Below are 24139 nucleotides of genomic sequence, written 5' to 3'. Positions count from 1 at the left end.
TGGCTTTTGTCATTTTCTAAAGATTTATTTCAATCACAACTCAGTGACTGCTCCTAAAAGCCGAGCGTGCTCTCCCTTCACTCTCGCTCCCGCGTGATGCGTTCAGTTGCATTCACAAAACAGAGCTCCCGACTCCTGGTCTAGAAGGTGTTGTAATTTTGAAATTTCCCGCCGACGAGTAATGAGTTTATGTTTCAGAGGTGAACCACGCATGCGATGAAGTAACATGTGAGGCTGCTCCTTTCTATGCATACGTAGTTTGCGCAAATGCAGGCGTACCTTGCAGTAGTGGGACGGCCTTAAACGAACCTTAAAAGTAGGTGCGGACAGGTATATAAATAGTCGGTAAAATACCCTAGAGAAAATTATTTGTCCAAGTGTAGACGTAGCCTAAGAGGACGCGCGTCGTTAACATTGGCCTAATCCTAACGTGAATGCAATGCTAAGGCTACGAGTTACATTTAGTGTATGATGATCACTCAGCACAGACCTTTAAAGGCTAAAGCAAAATTGCATATTCTCTCTGGCCAAGATAACAAATCTTACTGTATGTGCGAGCCTGCATTGAGACTGGAGACTACACACTGGTGAGTTTGGGGGTGGGGTGGGCAGCACGTCACATGAGTGACACAGACACTTGAATGCAGGCTAACTACACATAAAATGTCATACATTGTGAACATGTGATGGAAACTGTTGCACATTTCCGTCACGTCCTTGTCTTGTCAGACGAAAACTGGCATTTATCTTATGTTTTAGTCTCTCAAAACATTTTTAGTTATCGTCCAGTAGTTGTCATGAAAAAATTGTTCATCGACGAAATATTATTGTCATCGTTGATGAAAACAACACTGATGCAGCGGCTATTTATTCATTCTTGTTTTCCCGCCACGCTAACGTCTCCTCCTTCTACCGACGCAGGTATATACGCAGCCGGCTCGGACCCCGAACGGCCCCCCAAACCCCTCCCGCGTCGCGCCAACTCAGACCGGCGGGTCCGGCCGCCGAACCGCGAGCTCCCGTCGGCCTCGCCGCCCCGGCCCTCGTCCTCGCACACGCCGCCCTCGACCGGCGCGGCGCTGAGCGGCGAGATTGAGTGCCTGATGTCTCAGGGTTACTCCATCCAGGACATCCAGAAAGCGCTGATGATCGCCAGGAACAACCTGGAGACTGCCAAGAACATCTTGCGAGAGTTTGTGTCCGTGCCCTCACCCGCGCACATCGCCACATAGTCCCGCCCGACATTGGTGCCCTCTAAATACTTGTCTTTGTCCCACACGAAAAACCCCAAAAGCCTTTAAATGTTCCTTGAAGCGTACGATGTAACCACTCCAGGGACCATGACAAGTTCGGTAACTCCGACACCGCATATGTTGTTGGGTTATTTGGCCCAATTGAGCCTTTATTAACAGTAATACAGAAAAAAAAATGTCGTACGGACACGTTGGCTGAAGTTCAACACGTAAATGGGCATTTGTCGCTAACTTTCCTTGCATAATTGTTTCTGTAGCCCCGTTAGGCAGAAAGGAAAGCTTTGACTTCCTGTTTGTTTGCACTGCAGTCTCGAAAGGCTTTTTGCTTCCCGTTTGCCCGTCCCTAGTTTCAAACATCGACTCTGTTCTACACTGCTGGCCAAAAGTATTGGCACCCCTGCAATTCTGTCAGATAATGCTCAATTTCTCCCAGAAAATGATTGCAATTACAAATGCTTTGGTCGTAATATCTTCGTTGATTTTGCTTGCAATGAAAAAAACACAAATGAGAATGACACATTTTTTTAATCATTATCATTTGACACAAAACTCCAAAAATGGGCCGGAAAAAAGTATTGGCACCCTCAGCCCAATACTTTGTAGCACAACCTTTAGACAAAATAACTGCGAACAACCGCTTCCGGTATCCATCAATGAGTTTCTTACAATGTTCTGCTGGAATTTTAGACCGTTCTTCTTTGGCCAACTGTGTTTTATGGGATTCGGGTCTGGACTCATTGTTGGCCACTTTAGAAGTCTCCAGTGCTTTCTCTCAAACCATTTTCTAGTGCTTTTTTGAAGTGTGTTTTGGGTCATTGTCCTGCTGGAAGAACCATGAACTCTGAGGGAGAACCAGCTTTCTCGCATTGGTCGTCTTCAGACTTCATAATGCCATGCACACGGTCAAGCGTCCATTGCCAGAGGCAGCAAAGCAACCCCAAAACATCAGGGAACCTCCGCCATGTTTGACTGTGCGGGGCGTGTTCTTTTCTTTTGAAAGTTAGCCTATTTTTTTTTTCCTGTAAACTTGATGCCTTTCCCCAAAAAGCTCTACTTTTGTCTCATCTGACCAGAGAACATTCTTCCAAAACGTTTTTGGCTTTTTCAGGTAGGTTTTGGCAAACTCCAGCCTGACTTTTTTTTTTTTTTGTCCCTGGGTCAGAAGTGGGGTCTTCCTGGGTATCCTACCATAGAGTCCCTTTTCATTCAGATGCCGACGAATAGTACGGGTTGACACTGTTGTACCCTCGGACTGCAGGACAGCTTGAACTAATTTGGATGTTTGTCGAGGTTCTTTATCCAACGTCTGCACAAACTTTCGTTGAAATCTCTCGTCAATTTTTCTTTTCCGTCCACATCTAGGGAGGTTAGTCACAGTGCCATGGGCTTTACACTGCACATGGGAACATTCAGGTCTTTAGAGATGGACTTGTAGCCTTGAGATTGCCCATGCTTCCTTACAATTTTGCTTCTCAAGTCCTCAGACAGTTCTTTGGTCTTCTTTCTTTTCTCCATGCTTAACTCATTTACTCGCAGCCATTTTCACCGGAACAAGGCCCTTCGCTCCCGACCGTTTTACTGGATTTTGACTGATTTTGCAAGGCCCACAGAAAAATTTGTTCTATTGCTATATAAACATGGAACCCACCAAAAGAAAGATTACTCTCTTCTTTCAGTAGAAAAAAAGTAAGTTCATCTTTTTCCATTCTTTAGAAATCAGCATTAGAAAATAGCTTAATTTGAGCATTTTTCCAATTTCTGATGAAAAAACGGAGAAATTGAGCTTTTTGTGAACGCATACATTTCAAACACAACTTTGACTTTTACACAGCTATTTTTTGCTTTAGTTACATCCCAAACATCTGAATAATGTTTTCCTTTTACAAAATTGGATGAACAACAAGACAAATAGAGCCTTTGATAGCAAAGTAACAATTTATTTACACATAACTAACTGAGAGATGACGCTGTTCTGGCCGCGACAGCCGGTTAAACTTTGCACTCATCGCCGTCTGTCTCATAAAGATGAATTTTTTTGAGTCTCTGCGGGCTCTGCTCGCGAGCAGCATGGACTATAGGGCATCTAGTGGTCTCGGTCGTCCAGCGCCTGGCATCCCGGGCGTTCTACCGGTTGTTCTGCTCGGTCGTCCGCCGCCTGTCATCAATTCGGTCGTCTTCCACCCTCTCCCCGGCTTTGCGGCTTGGCCGTTGGTTGCCGTTGAATAGGGTTATGGGTCTTACCAAATGCGCTACTGCCCTCCAGTGGCCAGTTTTATTGGTTTAAAATGGGTTTTGAGCTTTGTGCATTCTATCTGAGATACCTCGGAACCTATAGATGTCAATTACGGAGAAAAAAAAAACGCAAAAGACGTATAAATACGTTTTTGGGACACTGAAGCAATTAAAAATAGAACATATTTATACTTTTTTGGGAGCAAATGAGTTCATGTGGTACACACAAGGACACAGGACGGGTTGAGTCAACTTTAATCCATTTTAACTGGCTGCAAGTGTGATTTAGGTATTGCCACCTCCTGTTATGTGCCACAGGTAAGTAACAGGTTCTGTTAATTTCACAAATTAGAGAAGCATCACATGATTTTTCAAAGGGTGCCAATACTTTCGTCCGGCCCATTTTTGGAGTTTTGTGTCAAGTGATAATGATTTTTTGTGGTTTATCATTGCAAGCAAAATCATTGAAGGTATTACTACCAAAGCATCTGTAATTGCAATCGTTTTTGGGAGAAATTGAGCATTATCTGACAGAATTGCAGGGGTGCCAATACTTTGGGCCAGCAGCGTATTACTGATTCTCGCTTAAAACTTCCTCACAACTAGGAAATGCCTAACACGCGCCAACAAAGATGCGTTGCCGCTTGGGCTGGACGACCAAAGAGCGAACCCATTCCAGTCCCGACGAGAAACGTTTCATAAGCGCCGTTTTTACTCGTACGGTTCACGTCAGGTGTCAGTCGACATCTGTAAATGTGCCTTTTGGCAGGTTTGCTCGCCATTTTGGAAGACTTGCAGTCACATAGGTGCAAAGGAATAATAAGGCCATACAAATAAAGAAAATAAGCCTATGAGAATAATGTCGTAATATTACGCCCTGGGCAAAAATAGGCTTTTTTTCCCTTCTTTGTGTAGCCTTAATGCTCTGTTGTACTAATGTCATTATTATGAAAAGAGATTAACACTCCAATACTTAAAATGCTAGTACTAAAGAAATGTTGTCTTGGTGACGTAATGTAAGGTGATAGCACATTAACTTCTGTGGGTTATGAAATGTCACGTGTTTAAGGCCTTAAGGAGGACTTTTTAAAGTGGTACATTTTGATTTCGAGGCTCCGCTCGAGGGACCTTGCATGATTGACAAAAAGCTCTAGGCTTTTTCTTCCTTTTACGCTCCTGTCTCTTTAAGACACGCCCCCTCGCTCCTCTCCATTCGATTGGCTGACTAACAAACCTCCATAACAAGGCAGGAAACTAAATTCGAACTCTTTATCACTCGTAGACGTCCAAATCCATTCGAAGCCGGAGGGTGGCAGCGAATGAACATTCGTTCATTCACTGCCACCCTCCCACTTCGAATGGATTTGGACGTCTATCGCAGTCAATGGCAGCCAATGAGTTAAATGTGTACGCTTGTAAAGTCTTTTAACGCGCCTTTTTATTCTGGAAAACTCACCTACTAAAAATGTTTGTCGCTGCTTTGTCATCGTCGTCTTGTAAATACGATTTATTTATTGTCTTTTTAATATCCTCGATGTTCGTTGTGTTGCCATGTTTTCATGCCCAAGCCATTAAGATTTTTAATTAAACAGTATTTTCTTTAAAAACTTTTGTGTGTGTGCGTGTGTTTGTTTGGTCAAGGGTATATATTTTTTTGTTTTTTGAAATATATATGTTTACCTACAGAGGTGGGTAGAGTAGCCGAAAATTTTACTTTAGTAGTGTTCTTTCTAAATACAACCCTTAGCAAAAAGTGTGGAATTACCAGTCTCGGATGAGCACTCACTCAGACGTTTTATTATGTAGAAGAAACTGATAAAAAGCTTGAAAAAAATAATGAATTAGTTAAAAAGTGCATCTCCTTGGCATTCAGAGAATGAATAAAAAACATTGTGGTGGTCAGTAAATTATTTTCATAGTGCAAGTGCAGGGAAATAAATAATAGAATCACTCCCTTTTGGGTAGAAAATACAGACACACCCAGTCAATTTCCTTTCCTTAATTGGGCCCCTGCCTCAGATTAGATCTGCTCGTTAGTCAGCAGTTAAAAACGGTGCAGTTGTCACACCTTGGATTCGCAAGAATTATGGCTCCAACAAGAGAGATGTCTCAAGACTAAGGAGAGGATTATCAAACTTCTTGAAGAAGGTAAAGTTACACGCATGGTTGCCAAACATCCACAGTCCACAGATTGTTCACAGTCAGCAGTATCCAAAATCTGGACCAAGTACAAACAACATGGCAAGGTTGTTAAAGATAAGCGTACTGGTAGACATCCAAACATGACAACTAAAGGCCATGTGTCTTGAAAAAGATGTACAACAAGCAGGGGTCGCGTTAACCGGATATTTTCCGTCGTTGACCGGTTTTTTAAAATGGTGACGGAAAAACTGAAGTCCGTCCGTCATTTTGACAGGTTGCAATTCACACCCCAGACCACAGGGTGGCGAGTTAGCATATTAATTAGCTATTGTCTCTCTTAATGCATGACGTCGTTGGCTCTTCTGTCAGAATATTGTAGCGTCGTTGTCGGGTCTGGCGGCGGCACCGTGATTGACACATCAACGCGAGGTTCTTATTGGTGCACCCGGTGTGCTGTATAGACCCCAATCACATGACGTCACAACTCCACCCCCCTGACTGGAGCCGCCATATTGTGTGTCAGCTCGTCATGTTTACACATTACCGCTACGTACATGCCTCCTATTACGGCGTGTTTTTCTGCTCGTTAATATTAATAATCAAAATGGTGAAGGCGTTTGTGGCGGTTGGTTGCTGTAACAGAGAAGATAGACGGAGAGACTTGAAGTTCTACCGTATTCTGAGAGACCCGAAGATGAGAGCGAGATGGACTGCTGTAATTCGACAAGAAATCTGGGCACCAAACGATCACCACAGACTGTAGTAGTCATTTTATATCTGGTAAGATGCATTTAATATATATTTAGAAGATTTTGGGCTGACAACCACAATTAAGATCATTGTGTGACATTGGTGATTGGGGTCTATATCGTTGCGTCTTTTTCTTTGGGGGCGGAGTTGTTGGCGGTAAGCAGAGTAAAAAGGGAGAAAAATACCACGACTTCCGTGTCTAATTTTTCGCCGCCAAGCAAGCGTTACAATATTAATTAAAAATGAATGAAAACTAAATACTATTGAATATATCATCATTATCATTTTAAAAATTTAAGTGACGGGTAAAAATAGACTATGACCGGATTTTTATGACCCTGTCAGTCAAAATGACAGACAACGAAAATGTCTAGCGCAACCTCTGACAACAAGACAAATGAAGAAATTGGAGGAAGCTGGAGTCAAGGTATGTGACAACTGTGCAAAACTGCCTAAAGGAAATGGGATTTTAAGACAGGAAAGCTAAAAAAACAGAAAAGAACAAGACTGCAACAGGCTAAGGAGAGGCAATCATGTACCCCTTTCCCACTGGGCAAAAAACCCGTGTCAACCCACTAACAAACGGCTTTTGGTGGCAGTGGGAAAGGTGCAGCGACCCGCCTCGACCCGTGCCAATCAACCCGCCAAGTGACCCACGTTAAAATCACCTCGGCTCTGATCGTCATACAGTGTGAAAGCAAAACCCCGGGTCAACAGTCAACACCCTAATCTACGTTGTGACGTAGGCTCTTACGTGATGCGTCATAACGTGCCAGTCGCCTCCCATTTAACACGCCCCACAACCGTAGTTACGTCGATGCATATACGTCGATCAAACCAAAATTCACGTCGCCTACGTTGCCTCAGCACAAGCAGAGTGTTGATCCTTTGCTGCATTTCGATCATTTTGAGGGCAATAAAAAGCATGATGATGATGAAACTTTTTTATTTCGAGCATGCACACACAAAAGAAACAAAAAACATACAATATAATTCAACAAAAATAATTGCACTCGAAAGGGAGTGGGAAGAAGAAAAAACTTATTTTGTCCCACCCCTGATCTCATTGTCCAGCATCCTTACTCGTGGGATACTCCTGTCCACACAATGAAAAAGAAGAAAAAAGGAAAAACAGACAAAAACAACTAAACCAACAGACAACCAACTAATGTTGGCTCATTCGCAATAATTTCAATATTTACACCAATTGACAAAAACAGCAACACACATTGTCAGCAAATGTCATTATATTGTGACCAGACCATATTTTTATACAACGATTTAAATTTTTGGGATATTCTGACACTGCTTGAAATGATTGTCTAAATTGTTCCAGAGTTTCACTCTCCATACAGACACACGAAAACGTTTGCAAATAGTTCGAAATCTTGGCAACATAAAATCTCCAGAGCCTCGCAGACTATGGATATTCTCACGAACCTTAAATAGGTTTTGTAAATTATATGGCAGTAATTCATGTTTTGCTTTAAATAGCATTATAGCTGTATGACAGTTTACAAGATCTTTGACTTTTAATAGTTTTGAGTGAGCAAATAAACGGTGGGTGTGATCGAGAAATCCGACCTTACGTATGATTCGTACCGCACGTTTCTGCAATGTGACTAATGAATTGATGGTAGATTTGTAAGTGTTTCAATACAATACGTGAAATATGGGAGCACTAGAGAACAGTACAAAGTGCGGAGTGCACTGTCATCAAGATGTGATTTCACTTTGTTTATTAGTGACAAGCTTTTGGAGATCTTGGTTTTGATGTGTCTGATGTGGGGTTTCCATGATAATTTACTATCTACAATAACTCCTAGAAATTTGAATTCATTTACATTCCCGATTGGGATCCCATCAATCTTTATTTGTAATTCTGAGTTACATTTTAGGTTACTAAATATCATTACCTTTGTCTTATTTAAGTGATAATTTATTTATATCCATCCACCTCTTTAATTTACTTAATTCCTTATTTACGGTAGTTACCAGTTCATTTTGGTTTTCACTACTATAGAATATGTTTGTGTCATCTGCAAACAGTATAAATTTCAATAACTGAGATACAGTATATATATCGTTGATATAAATATTAAATAATTTTGGTCCCAAAACGGACCCCTGAGGGACCCCATGAGAGATACTGAGATATTCTGATGACCATTTCCCCATTTTCACATATTGTACCCTTCCTGTTAAATAACTTCTCAACCACTCCCCAGCAACCCCCTGATACCATACAGATGTAGTTTCTTGAGTAAAATTGTGTGATCAATTGTGTTAAAAGCTTTCTTTAGATCAATAGAAAATCCAACTGCATGTTTTTTTTCATCCAATGCATTTGTGATTTCTTCTACTGCATCTGTAATTGCCATTGAGGTGGTTGTTTTAGTACTAAACCCATACTGGCCCTGGTTAATTATGTTGTGTTTATCAAGAAAATTATTAAATGGGCAGATAAATAGTTTTTCCAATATTTTAGAAAATTGTGGTAATAGTGATATCGGTCTATAATTTGTGTAACTGTGTTTACTGTCATTTTTGTGTATTGGATTTACTTTAGCAATTTTCATTTTGTTTGGAAATTGACCCGATTGAAATGATAAATTACAAATATAAGTGAGGGGCGTTGCTATGCTATGTATAACTTTTTTAACAATAAACATGTCAATATCGTGACAGTCGGTGGACAGCTTGCTCTTGCACTTCAATGCAAGCATGCATGAAAACGGAGAACATAAACGGAAAGGAAGCTTCCATGTTGCTCTGCATTGTTTACTTCCTTGATCAGAATGAATTGTCGACGCGCATTTTAGCGTGGTGACGTCACCTAACCTTACGCACGGCTGAGGAGGGGTGGGGGGTTAGACGGGTGGAAAAAAAAAAAAAAAGCTTTTTTTTTGTCAATGGGAAAGGTGCCAAATGCCAATTGCTAGTGGGTTGCATCGGCTTGGAAAAAACGCGTGTTGACCCACTAGTTTCATTGGGAAAGGGGCAATGGACTGTGAATGACTAGATAAAGGTTATTTTCAATGATAGGTCAAGAATCTTCATTGGACACGGTGACGATGCTGGAACTTTGTTAGGTGCTGTTCCATTGAGATTTACAAAGATGACTGCCTGATGAAAACATCAAAATTCCCTTAGTCCTTCATGATATGGGGGCTGCATGTCAGGCAAAGGCACTGTGGTTGAATCTTAGATAAATGCACAAGTTAACATTGAAATTTTAGACAGCTTTCTTATCCCTTCAATTGAAAATATGTTTGTCATTTTCCAAGATGACAATGCATCATGCCACAGAGCTAAAACTGTTAAAGCATTCCTTGGAGAAAGACTGATCCAGTCAATGTCATGCCCTGCAAATAGCCCAGATCTCAAACGTATCGATAACCTGTGGTGGAAATTGAAAAAAATAGTCCACAGGAAGGCTCTGACCTGCAACGATGATCAGGCAACTGCAATCAAAGAGAGTTGGCACCAAATTGATGAAGAATACTAATCAAGTCCATGCCTCAGAGACTGCAAGCTGTCATGAAAGCCAGAAGCCACTTTCTCTATAAAAGTAACATTTACTGACCACCACAATGTTTTTATTTCTTTCTTTTAGTATTTCTGAATGCAAAAGAGTTGCACTTTTAAACTAATTATTTTTACAAGGTTTTTATCTAGGTTTGTTCTACATAATAAAATGTCTGATGAGGGTTTGTCGTATGTCTCAGATGTAGATCGGTCCTTGGATGTCTCAGATTTTTTTTTCATTAAAATTTTCCTATATCACTTTTATGTTACAACACTTTAACTTGAGTCTAGAGGTGCTCCAGTGTCACCCAGAAGTGGACCCATTCTTGAATAGCTCTGCATTTTTTAATAAAGGGGCTAGTTTTTTAAAACAAAGGTTTGAATTGAACGTTGCATCACCTGACTCAATACACATGAAAGTTGATCAATGCAAAATAAATCTGTATTGACTTGTACCATTTAGCTTATCAATTCATTGAGTTCATATTCGTGAGAAATGTAGCCTTGACCCCCGTTCACCCAGTCTGTTTGGTCTTATTTATGTCCTGACCCCAGCTAAAAGTCTACATGCTGTTATATCGTCCCTACTAATGTTGAGACTAGAGCTGTCCCGACTAGTCGACATTGTCGACGTCATCGATGACATAAATGCGTCGACGGGCAAAACATACCGTCGACGGGTAATGACGGGTTTCAAAAAAAATTACATGCGGATAAAGTTTAGAATGGCAGGCGCTCGCAATGCAAGCGGTTGTTACTGGCACCCCCAAGGGGGCCGCTGTTATTTCAATGTGACGGGCATTGTCAGATTGGGCAGAGAGGAAGAAAGTGGGCGAGCGAGAGAGAGGGAGCGAGAGAGATGGAGCGAGATCGGTGAGTTGGGAAAGTGCGCGCACTGCGCGGGTACCGCGGAGTTCAGTGTCTGCATTCCACACGTTTTTGTATTGGTCAATAAAAGTATCCAAAAAGAGCCATCGGACGCCTCTCGGTGTTTTTACGCACGCCGCCGCCTTCCTGAGGAGGAAATCGGACGAACCGACGACAACGAGCCAAGTGAATCGCCGGTTCACTCTTCACTACGGCGAGGAGTTGAAAACACCGCCAATTACCAAACAGGGCAGAATTGGTGACATGTGAAAGTGGCATAAAGCCAAAAAAGCGGACCAGAATTGCCAGAGCCTGGAATTATTTCAAGGAAAATATGGAGGGTGCCACTGTGTGTACTCTTTGCTAAGTTGAGCTCTCATACCACAGTAGCACGTCAGCTATGAACGAACACTTGAAGCGCCGTCACCAAAGTATAATTTTCGAAGACAACAAGAAACAATAAGCTAGCGGATTGTAAGTCCATACAACTTTCTAACGATTTAAAAAAAAAAAAAAAAAAAAAAAAAGGAAGTTACCTTTATGTGCGTCGTATCAACGTGCAAATTTATTTGATTAAATAATTAATATATATATATTGTATAATTATATATTTTTTTTAATTATTATTAAATTTATTAGGATCATGGAAGCTCCCACTTGGGGAAAATACAGTATATACATATATCCTGTATATACATAATATAATAAAAAAATATATGGAAACAGCACTGGCCTGCTTACTGTAATCCATAACTGCACTAATGTTAGTTACTTTATATTATAAATCAGATTGTATCATTGTGTTTATACAAATAGTAGTATACTATATTTAAATAAATAAATTAATACTATATGTTTAATTTTTGTTACTGTGAGTATGTGTGCCTCTCATTCAAAATAATTGTGGTAATATTTCAGGGTGCCCTCTACTTTATCTACTGTATTTTCAGGTTAAAACAAACAAAAGTTGAACAGTTTTTCCCCTCCCCCAAAAATGCGGAATGCACACCAGAAAAAGCATCTGAACTCACACAAAGTATTCTGAAAATGGTTGTCCGGGACATTGCAATTCATTTTAACATTTAGAACAATATAGACAATGACATACCACAAAAAGAGTAAGAATTGTTTTGACTCCTGTTAAAGAAGTGAAGTCTTAGTGTTTCCGTTTACATTTTTTTCGCACTAGGTAATGCCAGCAGCATTTGACCTCATTGTTTGTGATTTATTATTGATATTTATGTTGTTTATTTATACGTTAATAAAGAATTTAGGTGTTCCAAAATGTTTTTTGTGAATTAATAAGCTTCAACAAAAATTTCATTATTAAAGTAGTAAAAAAAAAAAAAAAAAAAAAAAAAAAATTAGATTAGTCGACTAATCGTAAAAATAGTCGGCTGACTAATCGGGAGGAAATTAGTCGTTTGGGACAGCCCTAGTTGAGAACAAACTTACACCCTTGGCTCCACACTATAATATGGAGGTTTATCTTTGAGTCCCCGAATGTTATACAGTGGGGCAAATAAGTATTTAGTCAACCACTAATTGTGCAAGTTCTCACTCTTGAAAATATTAGAGAGGCCTGTAATTGTCAACATGGGTAAACCTCAACCATGAGAGAATGTGGAAGAAAAAAAAACAAAATCAGATTGTTTGATTTTTAAAGAATTTATTTGCAAATCGTGGTGGAAAATAAGTATTTGGTCAATAACAAAACTTCATCTCAAAACTTTGTTACGTACCCTTTGTTGACAATAACGGAGGCCAAACGTTTTCTGTAACCCCTCACAAGCTTTTCACACACTGTTGCTGGTATTTTGGCCCATTCCTCCATGCAGATCTCCTCTAGAGCACTGATGTTTTGGGGCTGTCGTTGGGCAACACGGACTCAACTCCCGCCACTGATTTTCTTTGGGGTTGAGATCTCCAGACTGGAGGCAACTCCAGGACCTTGAAATGCTTCTTTCGAAGCCACTCCTTTGTTGCCCTGGCTGTGTGTTTGGGATCATTGTCATGCTGAAAGACCCAGCCACGTCTCATCTTCAATGCCTTTGCTGACGGAAGGAGATTTTCACTCAAAATCTCTCGATACATGGCCCCATTCAATCTTTCCTTTACACAGATCAGTCGTCCTGGTCCCTTTGCAGAAAAACAGCCCCAAAGCATGATGTTTCCACCCCCGTGCTTCACAGTGGGTATGGTGTTATTCGGATGCAATTCAGTATTCTTTCTCCTCCAAACACGAGAACCTGTGTTTCTACCCAAAAGTTGTATTTTGTTTTCATCTGACCATAACACATTCTCCCTGTCCTCTTCTGGATCATCCAAATGCTCTCTAGCGAACCGCAGACGGGCCTGGACGTGTACTTTCTTCAGCAGGGGGACACGTCTGGCAGTGCAGGATTTGAGTCCCTGACAGCGCATTGTGTTACTGATAGTAGCCTTTGTTAGTGTGGTCCCAGCTCTCTGTAGGTCCCACTAAGTAGGTTCACTAAGTCCCCCCGTGTGGTTCTGGGATTTTTCCTCACCGTTCTTGTTATCATTTTGACGCCACGGGGTGGGATCTTGCATGGAGCCTCAGATCGAGGGAGATTATCAGTGGTCTTGTATGTCTTCCATTTTCTAATAATTGCTCCCACAGTTGATTTCTTTATACCAAGCATTTTACCTATTGCAGATTCAGTCTTCCCAGCCTAGTGCAGGTCTACAATTTTTACTCTGGTGTCCTTCGACAGCTCTTTGGTCTTGGCTATAGTGGAGTTTGGAGTGTGACTGACTGAAGTTGTGGACAGGTGTCTTTTATACCGATAATGAGTTAAAACAGGTGCCTCGTTAGACCTCGTTAGAAGTTAGACCTCTTTGACAGCCAGAAATCTTGCTTGTTTGTCGGTGACCAAATACTTATTTTCCACTCTAGTTTGTAAATAAATTCTTTAAAAATCAAACAATGTGATTTTGTTTTGTTTTTTTCACATTCTGCCTCTCATGGTTGAGGTTCACCCATGTTGACAATTACAGGCCTCTCTAATCTTTTCAAGTAGGAGAAGCACAATAGGTGGTTGACTAAATACTTCTTTGCCCCACTGTAGGTGGTGAGTCACTATGTTGCCACAAGAGGTCACCAAAGACCTAGTAAATTTATGAGGCAGCGTTTGGCATGTCAGGTGCGCATCTATTTGTGCATGTGATCATGTTTAATTATCAGTTAGTCATACACTGCAATAAACGTCTAATCCAATTTGACTGACGGGTTGGACGTCTACCACAGTCAATGTCGGTCATTGAGTCAAGTATGTGTGGAATTCATTTTGGGATCCTGCCCGGTGCTACTTTTGACACCAAAACATCTGGTTCTGATTCATCTAAGTTAATGTCTCGTTGTTATCGTCGTCGGTTGTAAAATGTGTTTTACAGGAGCTGGAAGAAAACCGAAGTGGGCCAGTAAAATAGCAAGCGGGATTAATGAAGTACCCAGAGAATGTTTGTGGGTTTATTAGCGAATAAACTCCATTGGCTATTGTTGGTACGGCTAATAATAAACAACCATCCTTGCTACTAATCATGCAACTATTTTCGGTGAATTCATGCTTCACATTTTCACGTATTAAAATTCATGTTAAAACGCAACATATTCACATACTAACGTCACAAGTTTCATGTATGAACTGATGTTTTAACGTTTCAAGTTTCAACCAACGCGATTTACTGTGCGTACACTTTACTTACTTTTATGTTGTGGGGCAGTCGTAGATAGAAAACGTCATCAAAATGCGTCTGGGGTTTACTACGCTAGAGCGCGAGCATTTTGTGACAAAAACAGCTAATTATTTACACAAAGTCGGTGAATTAAAGAAAAAAAAATCACATTCGCATTAAAAAAAAATCGAAAAAGAAATCACAGAATATTAAAATAACGCTCGTTCCTCTCAGTCTAAACGACAGCCTATGAGTGACCTATAGTGATAAATATTAAAAAACAACAACAACAAATAAGCAATATTATTTGGGAAAAAAAGACTTTATTTGGCATCTTTTTTCTTTGAAAAAACATTTTAAAAAAGCAAGCATAAAAAAAAAAAAAAAATCACATTTACAGCTGTTAATTTACACACGTTTTTGGGGAGTGAAAAAACAAACAAATTATAAACAAAATATTCCCTCGTGTGCAGCTTTTTCGGAACACAACAAGCACGACATCATCACGTCAGTGGAAAAGAGTGACAAAAAAAGTCCCCCCCCCCCAAAAAAATACTCGATGATATTCACAAAAAGCCGCTGGTGCGCGTGCTTCAAACTGAAATGTTCTCTTCAAAAGTACCGTAATTGTCCACTCCTGCTCGAGTGCAACTTGTGAGCAATTCCAAACGTATGCGCACAAACCTGCTAGAACACAACACAATAAAAATACGTACAAATATTCAGTGTATTGAAATCTCAAAAACCAAAACAGGCGAAGTAGATCGCTGAGCTCTCTGAATTCTGCTCGGCAACAGTCCGTTGGCATATGTACAAACAGTATTTGAGGAAAAGGAGAAATGGCCTTGACAGCAGTTTGTAGTGTGTGTGTGTAGGCGTGTGTGTGTGTATGCGTATGTGAGAATATCTTAAATAACAAAATATATATATATAATATGTACACTTCGATGGCAAAGTAACGATTAAACGGCAGAAAGAACAATGAATGAACTTTTACAAAACAACATTCACTCGAAAAAAAGTTTGTGAGTCCCTGCTGGTCTCAGCTCCTCCACTGCTGATTCTTCTTTTTTTTACTAGGAAAAAAAAAATCCAAACCAGTCCTTATTGTTCCAGAAGGATAAAAAACGAAATTCATTTTTCCTGCAGGGCCTAGAACCAAAAGTGGTATTTGCCATGTGGCAAAATGGATTTTGCCATGTGGCATTTTTTTTTTTTTTTTTTTGCCGTGTGGCATTTTTTTTTTTTTTGCCATATGGCAAAATGGATTTTGGTAAGACCCATGTGCATAGCTGTCAATGGCATAACCTGACTTGGGTGTCAATTGAATGTCAATGCGCTGTAATGGTAAAGTGGACGGCCAAAAATCACAGCCACACGTTTTTCTGCCATTAAAAAATAATGGAAAATTTGGACGTGCATAGCCGTCAACGGCAAAGCCTGAGTTGGGTGCCAGTTGAATGCCAATGCGCTGTAATTTAAAGTGCATTGTCAAAAATCATAGCCACACATGTTTTTCTGCCATTTAAAATTAATGGAAAATTTGGACCTGCACAGCCGTCAATGGCATGGACGTGCATGGCCTGCAAAACTGCCATATACCCCCCAAAAATGCAACATAACCCCCAAAAAATGCCACAAACCAAAATCAATTTTGCTACATGAGAAGAAAATGCCACATGTCCAAATCCATTTTGACACATGGCAAAAAAAAAAAAAAAAAATCCACATGGCAAAATCCATTTAGCCACATGGCAAAAAATGCCACATGGCAAAACCCATTTTGCCACATGGCAAAAAATGCCACATGGCAAAATCAATTTTGCCATTTGGCAAAAAAAAAATGCCACATGCAAAATCTATTTTTCCACATGGCAAAATTTATTTTACCGCATGGTAAAAAAAATGCCACATGGCAAAATCCATTTAGCCACATGGCAAAACAATGCCACATGGCACATGTCAAAACAATGCCACATGGCAAAAAAATGCCACATGGCAAAAACTGCCACATGGTAAAATCCATTTAGCCACATGGCAAAAAAATGCCACATGGCAAAATTCATTTTGCCACATGGCAAAACAATGCCACATGGCACATGTCAAAACAATGCCACATGGCAAAAACTGCCACATGGTAAAATCCATTTAGCCACATGGCAAAAAAATGCCACATGGCAAAATTCATTTTGCCACATGGCAAAACAATGTCACATGGCAAAAAAAAATACCATATGGCAACATACATTTTGCCCCATGGCAAAACAATGCCACATGGCAAAATATATTTTTTGCCACATGGCACAACAATGCCACATGGCAAAAAATGTTTTGCCACATGGTAAAAAAAATGCCACATGGCAAAACCCATTTAGCCACATGGCAAAAAAATGCTACATGGCAAAAAAAAATGGGACATGGCAAAAATCAATTTTGCCACATGTTAAAAAAATGTCACATGGCAAAATCAATTTTGCCACATGGCAAAAAAATGCCACATAGCAAAACCCATTTTGCCACATGAGAAAAAAATGTCACATGGCAAAATCAATTTTGCCACATGGCAAATACCACTTTTGGTTCTCGCTGTCTCTCCTTTTTTCTCACCTGCTCACTTGTGCCATTTTTGTCTCCGTTGACGGCCTTGAGCAGCACGGCGTCCTCGCTCTTGCCATTGCCGTTGTTCTTCATCTCCACCACGATGTCGTCTTTGGCCGTCTTCTCTTTGGAGCTGCGAGGAAGGACATTTTTAGAATGACGGGCTGGTAGGGCGTGTAATGTGTCGAGATGGCGGACACTCACATAGCCTGCTTTCCCGAGCGTCCGCATGGAATTTTGCCCTTCTTGTGCAGGAAGTAGAGCACGCTGCCCAGGATGGCGAGCAGCAGTAGACTTAGGATGATCACCACGATGATCACGCCGCTGCCCTCTGCTGCACACATGTAATAACTTCGATAGGCGTCCAATCATGTGGCGTCCGATCGCACTTTGCGGCGAATTGAAATGAGTTTATCGCCTGTAGACGTCCGATTCATTTGAACTGGGAGGGTGACAGCGAATGAACGTTCATTCGTTGTCACCCTCCCAGTTCAAATGAATCGGACGTCTAGCGCCGTCAATGGCAGATAATGAGCTAATACCACTGTAAGTATGAAAACAATAATAATAATAATAAAATAAACATGTTTCTGGTAACTTTAACCTTTTCGTGGCACTGAAACATGAGTATTCAAAGCCTGTCTTCTTGGTTTAAATTAATTGGACGTCTATCGATGTCGATGGCATGACATGGGTTAAATACTGTGAGGGGGAAAAAAACTTGGTACGGCGTCATAATATTACGAGATAAAAGTCGTAATATTACAAGAATAAAGTAATACATTGTAATACGAGAAAAACGTAATTTATGAGAATAAAGTTATATACTGTATATATATTACAAGATTCAAGTCATAATACTACGTAAATACGTAATATTACGAGGAAAAAAGTCGTAATTTTAATTACGACTTTATTCTCATAATACTACATAACTTTTTGTAATGTTGCGGGACAAAAAAGTCATAATGTTTCCTAAGTTTGCATCCCATTACGTAATGTTACGAGGTTAAAATTGCAACTTTACGAGGATAAAGTCAGACGTTTTAATTAGTGTTGCACCGATACCATTTTTTTTTTACCCCGATAGCGATACCTGGCTGTGCAGTATCGGCCGATACCATACCGATACCACTTTGTTTGAAATTTATATACAGTATATATACAAAGTGAATCCAATAGAACTTTTTATTGCATACCAGGAATGGGTGACAATAGTTAAATAAATCTTTGGCTCTCAAAGGCCAAAATAGTGCTAAATTCGTGAAGTTAAAACATGTACAGGTATATTACTAGCCCAATAGTAAGAAAGTAAAAATACAATGAATGAATAATGAATAAACTTTTTTAAACCCTGACATAGACTTAAAAAATCTATTGACCTGAAACTTCACGTCATTCTTTGCGTCACGCCTTATCAGAGGGGGCTGAGCTTTATTTAATAATAGCCGAAGATGGCAACCGCTCATGTCGGATTCAAGCTTGGATTTACTTACGATTAGATTTAACTACGAAAGTTGTACTGCATACAAACAAGAAGCATTGTCTCAGGAGTGATTTGTTGGAGGATTCAAGGTAAATATTATACTTTTCGTACCATGCATGTGCGATTGAAGCATTTAATCGCAGGAATTTTCTTCTTTGTTTACACATGGAACTGACTAACCTCATAGTTGGCAATATTTACGCGAAATAAATGCTAATTTCTTTGCTTTTAACCAAGAATCGAGACTCCTTTACGCCAGGCGGCCGCTAGCCTTATTCGCTAACATAGTAGCATGGTACTTCGTCAACATACTTAAAATAAAAGCTAACGGTACGGTTTCTTTGCTTTTAACCAAGAATCGAGATTGTTTTAAGTCCATATCTATGAAGAATTCCGGGATTTAAGCATTTATTCACAAAAATTTTCGCCAGGAAAAGCTCTGTTTATGCCAGGCGGCCACTATCCTCATTCGCTAACATAGTAGCATGGCACTTCGTCAATACACATAAAATAAACGCTAACTGTATGGTTTCTTTGCTTTTAACCAAGAATCAAGGCTGTTTTACGTCCATATCTATGACGAATTCGGGGATTTAAGCATTTATTCACAAGATTTTTCGCCAGAAAAGCTCCTTTTACGCCAGGCGGCCGCTATCCTCATTCACTAACATAGTAGCAAGGTACTTCGTGAATGTACGTAAAATAAACGCTAACTGTACGGTTTCTTTGCTTTTAACCAAGAATCGAGATTGTTTGAAGTCCATATCTATGAAGAATTCTGGGATTTAAGCATTTATTCACAAAAATTTCCACCAGGAAAAGCTCTGTTTACGCCAGGCGGTCGCTAGCCTCATTCGCCAACATAGTAGCATGGTACTTCGTGAATATACGTAAAATAAACGCTAACTGTACGGTTTCCTTGCTTTTAACCAAGAATCAAGACTGTTTTACGTCCACATCAATGAAGAATTCGGGGATTTAAGCATTTATTCACAAGAATTTTCACCAGAAAAGCTCTTTTTACGCCAGGCGGCCGCTAGCCTCATTCGCTAACATAGTAGCATTGTACTTCATAAAGATACCTAAAAAGATACCTTGAAAGCAAAGAAACCGTACAGTTAGCGTCTGCTAACTGTACGGTTTCTTTGCTTTCAACCAAGAATCAAGACTGTTTTATGTCAATATCTAGGAAGAATTCAGGGATTTAAGCATTTATTCACCAAAAAAGCTCCTGTTATGCCAGGCGGCCGCTAGCCTCATCCGCTAACAGTATATAGTGTATAATGATAATAAAGGGCAATTCAATTCTATAATAAGTTGTGATTGTATATAGAATTTATTAATAATCTATTTACATATTATTTATAAATAATTCTGCATGTTTCCCTCAAGTATTAAGTTTCTGATGTTAAATTCAGTGATTTATTAGCTGTTGAAAAGTTTCCTAAAAAGAAAAAGTTGCTATTTTGGTCAAAAACTTATATGTCATGTTAAATATTGCTGTTGATCCTGAAAATATAGATGATTATCTATGCATTTGGTGATTTCTGTGCACTTAGTGTAAAATCTGAGACTTTTATAGCCATTTTAAGTTGTGTTATACTTATATAGAAAATAATTAATCAGGATTTTATAAGGGAGTGACTTTGAATTTTTTGATGCCGCTGCTCATGGAGACTCATATATTACTAAGGTTGGTGCCTGTTTTGGTTTTAGGCCAGTACCAGCTTTGGTTTTGAAAATATTTGAATTTTGAGTTTTTGAAAATAGGCCCCCAACGAATCGGCCCCGTTTCCCGTGTCATGTCAATAGGTTATGAAGTCTATGGGCCTCAGTTTTGGCTGTCAAAGGCCAAACAGTGCAACTTTCATGAAATTATAAATAATAATAATTGACCAACGCATCCTGTCTCTCTATTAGCCTCCCTCTGTGTGCACCAGCAGCAACACACACTTAGCCACTTAGCTTAGCTTACTTTGCTTAATTCTACAGCACTTTTGAATAGGCTTGCCACCCGTCCTTTGTAATAAGGAATCGTTCCGAATTGGGAATTAAAAGTTGCGTTCCGTATTGTAGCAATATAATATATCTAAACAGATACATTTCTATGCAATGTTACGAGTTTTGGGGATGTCCCTTTTTTTGTTGCCTGTACGGCTTTGGGTGGGAGAGGGGCGTCCTTTATTTCCATTTCTGAAAGGTGGCAACCCTACTTTTGAAACAGGTCTCAAATTACTGCGCCATTTCTTTCAGTAAAAGACAATAAAAGTAAAGTAAACGAAGTGAGCTGACCAGAGTTTGTTGCTCCGGTCCAGCCCCGTTTCTCTTGGTAGCAGTTGCTGCTGCTGCTGCTGTTGTAGCCTCAAACTCTTTGTGTCCGTTCACGTTTCGTCTTCAAATGTTTTATCAGGTCCGAGGTATTGAAACTGGTCGATTTAACTCCACCCCTCGAAACTTTCAGGCCTTAAATCTTGCATGCAGCCATTGTACTCGACGGGGGTTATAAACTGAAATATTTCCAGACCGCCGACATTTTCCTCTCGTAGTTTGTTTTTCCTACATATGAAATAGCTGCCCCGGCATTGGTTAAGAGCGGCTATTGGCCAGCTTCATTTGTCTGGAGCAGGCCAATAGCGATAGCTGCTTGGCATGCAAAGTGATCATGTGTCATTACACAACAGAGAGTGTAGTTAGCGTCAGGAGAAAAAATGGCTGTGGTCCAGTGTTATAATACTGGACCAGTAAATGGTATCGGCGCCCTCTTTGTTGGTATTCGCTGATACTGCCATTTCGGGCCGAATCGGCCCCCTCTGCCGATACTGGTATCGGTATCGGTGCATCTTTAGTTGTAATACAATGAGAAAAAAGTCGTTGTTATAAATATAAAATTATACATTGTAATATTACAAAATTAAAGTTATAATATTAATAGATTAAAGTTGTAATACTACATCAATACATAATATTACAAGAAAAAAAGTCGTCATTTGACAAAGTATTACAAAAATAACTACGTAACTTTATGTAATGTTACGAGAAAGTCATAATGTTCTGTAATTTTACACAATATGATAATAAAATCAATGTTACGTAACGTGTAATATTACAAGATTAAAATAGTTATATTACGAGAATTAAGTCATGCGTTGTAATTCAAAGAGAAAAAAGTCGTAATTTATGAGAAGTTAAACATTGTAATATTACAAGATTAACGTGATAATAAGACATAAATACATAATATGACAAGAAAAAAGTCATAATGTTACATAATTTTACATAGTATTACGAGAATAAAGTCGTCATACTACGTAACTTAATGTAATGTTGCGGGACAAAAAAGTCCTAATGGTACGCAATTTTACATAACATGAAAATAAAGTCAGAATGTTACGTAACATTGCATAATATTACGAGGGGAAAAAAATATTATGAGAATAAACTTGTTATATTCAATATCTTAAGGTAACATGTATGGATGCGTAGCAGCTAATTTAGCCAACTTAGCTACTAATTTACGTAGCGATTCGCCACCACCGTTGCTTTCATTCATTGTTCATTCGCCATTGAAATTTATTAAAATTTTTTTAAAAAAAGTTCAAGATGCAAGATGGCCGCAAGATAGTACGCCCAAGACTCCTGTAACTTCCTTTTATTTTGACATTATGACAATGGTCAAGGTGTCAGAAATGTAGGGTGTGGCATAAGATGTGAGAATGTCCTGATATGCGTGAGATTTGAGAACCCTGTGAGTGTTTTTCAGGTTATTTAGTCTCCAACGAAACGTGCCAGTCGACAGCATAGCACTTGGTAAAAATACTGTAATTAGCGAGAATTTTTTCTCAGTCATTCAAAGGGCTGTGATGTTGCGTGGACGTGAAAGGGAATATTTAATCTGCCCGCGAGCCGTCCGAAAGGCGAAGCGAGCGTAGCGAGAGTCCCAGAAAGAGAGATCATCAATAAGGCATGGGGAAGGTCCTCAAAGCTTTTCGCTGTCAAACGAGGATGAGGATGAGGAGGAAGAGGACAGACCGCGTTGGAAATGAAATGAGAGAGCGAGCGGGACGACGATCTTACCGGGAGAGAAGGGGGCGCTGGAGGTGACCAGGGGAACTGTGAACAAGTAGAACAACACGCCTTTTATATGCTAATTTTTATTAAAAAGCAGACTTGATTTAAGTCATTGCTGCCATTGACAAAGATGGACGTCCAATCTATTTGAACCGAAAGGGCTGGCAGCGAATGAACATTCGCTTTAGATCTATTTTTGTAAAATTGATTATCATAGGTCGACCGATATATCGGTCGGTAGATATATCGGCCTGATGTTATGTTCACTGTTTGGGTGAATTTGCTAGTTGTGATTTCGCACCACCTAGTGGCCAATGTTACAAAAGGAAATAGCAGAAGAAAAATGTAACTTTTAATATATAAATTCATATATTGAGCATTTCAATTGCTTTTCATAATTAACGCGGTTTTCAAAAAAAAAAGGATATCGGCCTCAAATATCAGCTTTAAACATCATTAATTGTTTTTTTAAGTATCAGCAATGGCCTTTGAAAATCTCATATCTATCGACCTCTATTTATAATGTTGCTCAAATAAAATTTTGTGCATAACACAATAGCTTTAATACGGGGGGAAAAAATGTAAAAGTAGGAAAATCTGGGTGTGTCAGCTGAAAATGTTACTTCAGTGATACAGTGCAAATTAGTGTATGTGCAAAATGTTTCTGGTGATACAGTGCAAATTAGTGTATGTGCAAAATGTTTCTGGTGTGAAATCCTTAAAAAAACAATGCAGTTATTCAACTGTCCCTACGTCGACTGCTGGATGTTCGAAACTAGATTTTCAGGGCTAGCGGAAGGTTTAATATCACTAATTTCAAATTAATAAAACCTTCCCATACCGGGAGTTGAACCCGGGCCGCCTGGGTGAAAACCAGGAATCCTAACCGCTAGACCATATGGGATGCAATGCAAATCAGTGCATGGTCTATTATATTTTTTATTCAAACTATCGAGATGCATTCCGGCCTTAACTTTGCGGACAAAAAACATAAAATAGAGAGATATAGAGAAATAGAGAAATACATGTTGTGTATTTTACCAAACCACAAATATCTGCTAGCTAAAAGCTAGCATATGATGGGAATTATCAGAGACGGGCTAATGAAGTAACATTCATAATGTGGAAGTTGTGATTCTTTTAAAGAAAATTCCAACACATTTGGACAATATAAAAATAATATAAATAATTTGATATATTCTTTATCCTAAGTGAAAAACAACCTATTTAGCGATTTATCAACATATTGGTATTTCTGTGTTTATATATCTGCTAGCTAAAAGCTAGCATATGATAGGAATTATCAGAGACGGGCTAATGAAGTAACATTCCTACTGTGGAAGTTCTCATTCTTTTAAAGAAAATTCCAACATATTTGGACAAAATAAAAATATTATAAATACTTTTACATATTCTTTATCCTAAGTGAAAAACAACCTATTTAGTGTTTTATTAACATATTTGTATTTCTGTGTTTATTATACTGCCCCCTAGTGGATAGAACGCACACTAGATTTAC

At 39.4% G+C, this 24139-nt stretch overlaps 2 protein-coding genes and 1 non-coding gene across 6 annotated transcripts in view; 1 reads left to right on the top strand and 2 right to left on the bottom strand.

Moving 5' to 3' along the window:
• LOC130906611 (E3 ubiquitin-protein ligase CBL-like) overlaps window positions 1–5388 on the top strand; it is a 42136-nt gene extending 36748 nt beyond the window's left edge. Inside the window, exon 15 of the mRNA XM_057821105.1 lies at window positions 922–5388. Coding sequence (XP_057677088.1) covers window positions 922–1232 — 311 coding nt within the window. The 3' untranslated portion in view covers window positions 1233–5388. The remainder of the gene's footprint in view (window positions 1–921) is intronic.
• Window positions 5389–14787: 9399 nt separating this feature from the next.
• The window catches only part of mcama (melanoma cell adhesion molecule a), a 76978-nt gene continuing 67626 nt past the window's right edge, over window positions 14788–24139 (bottom strand). Inside the window, exons 13-16 of one of the 4 annotated variants that reach the window (XM_057820739.1) lie at window positions 22627–22662; window positions 17271–17400; window positions 17076–17199; window positions 14788–15544 (exon numbers count right to left, since the gene is read on the bottom strand). In XM_057820739.1, coding sequence (XP_057676722.1) covers window positions 15542–15544; window positions 17076–17199; window positions 17271–17400; window positions 22627–22662 — 293 coding nt within the window. In that variant the 3' untranslated portion in view covers window positions 14788–15541. The remainder of the gene's footprint in view (window positions 15545–17075; window positions 17200–17270; window positions 17401–22626; window positions 22663–24139) is intronic. The other 3 variants (XM_057820740.1, XM_057820741.1, XM_057820742.1) reach the window with 3 other exon arrangements.
• trnae-uuc (transfer RNA glutamic acid (anticodon UUC)) lies at window positions 23453–23524 on the bottom strand. Its single transcript has one exon. It is a non-coding gene; the product is annotated as a tRNA-Glu (tRNA).

Source organism: Corythoichthys intestinalis, chromosome 18 (assembly GCF_030265065.1).
Source record: "Corythoichthys intestinalis isolate RoL2023-P3 chromosome 18, ASM3026506v1, whole genome shotgun sequence".
NCBI classification, from domain to species: domain Eukaryota; kingdom Metazoa; phylum Chordata; class Actinopteri; order Syngnathiformes; family Syngnathidae; genus Corythoichthys; species Corythoichthys intestinalis.
This window is presented reverse-complemented; position numbering and strand designations above follow the sequence as displayed.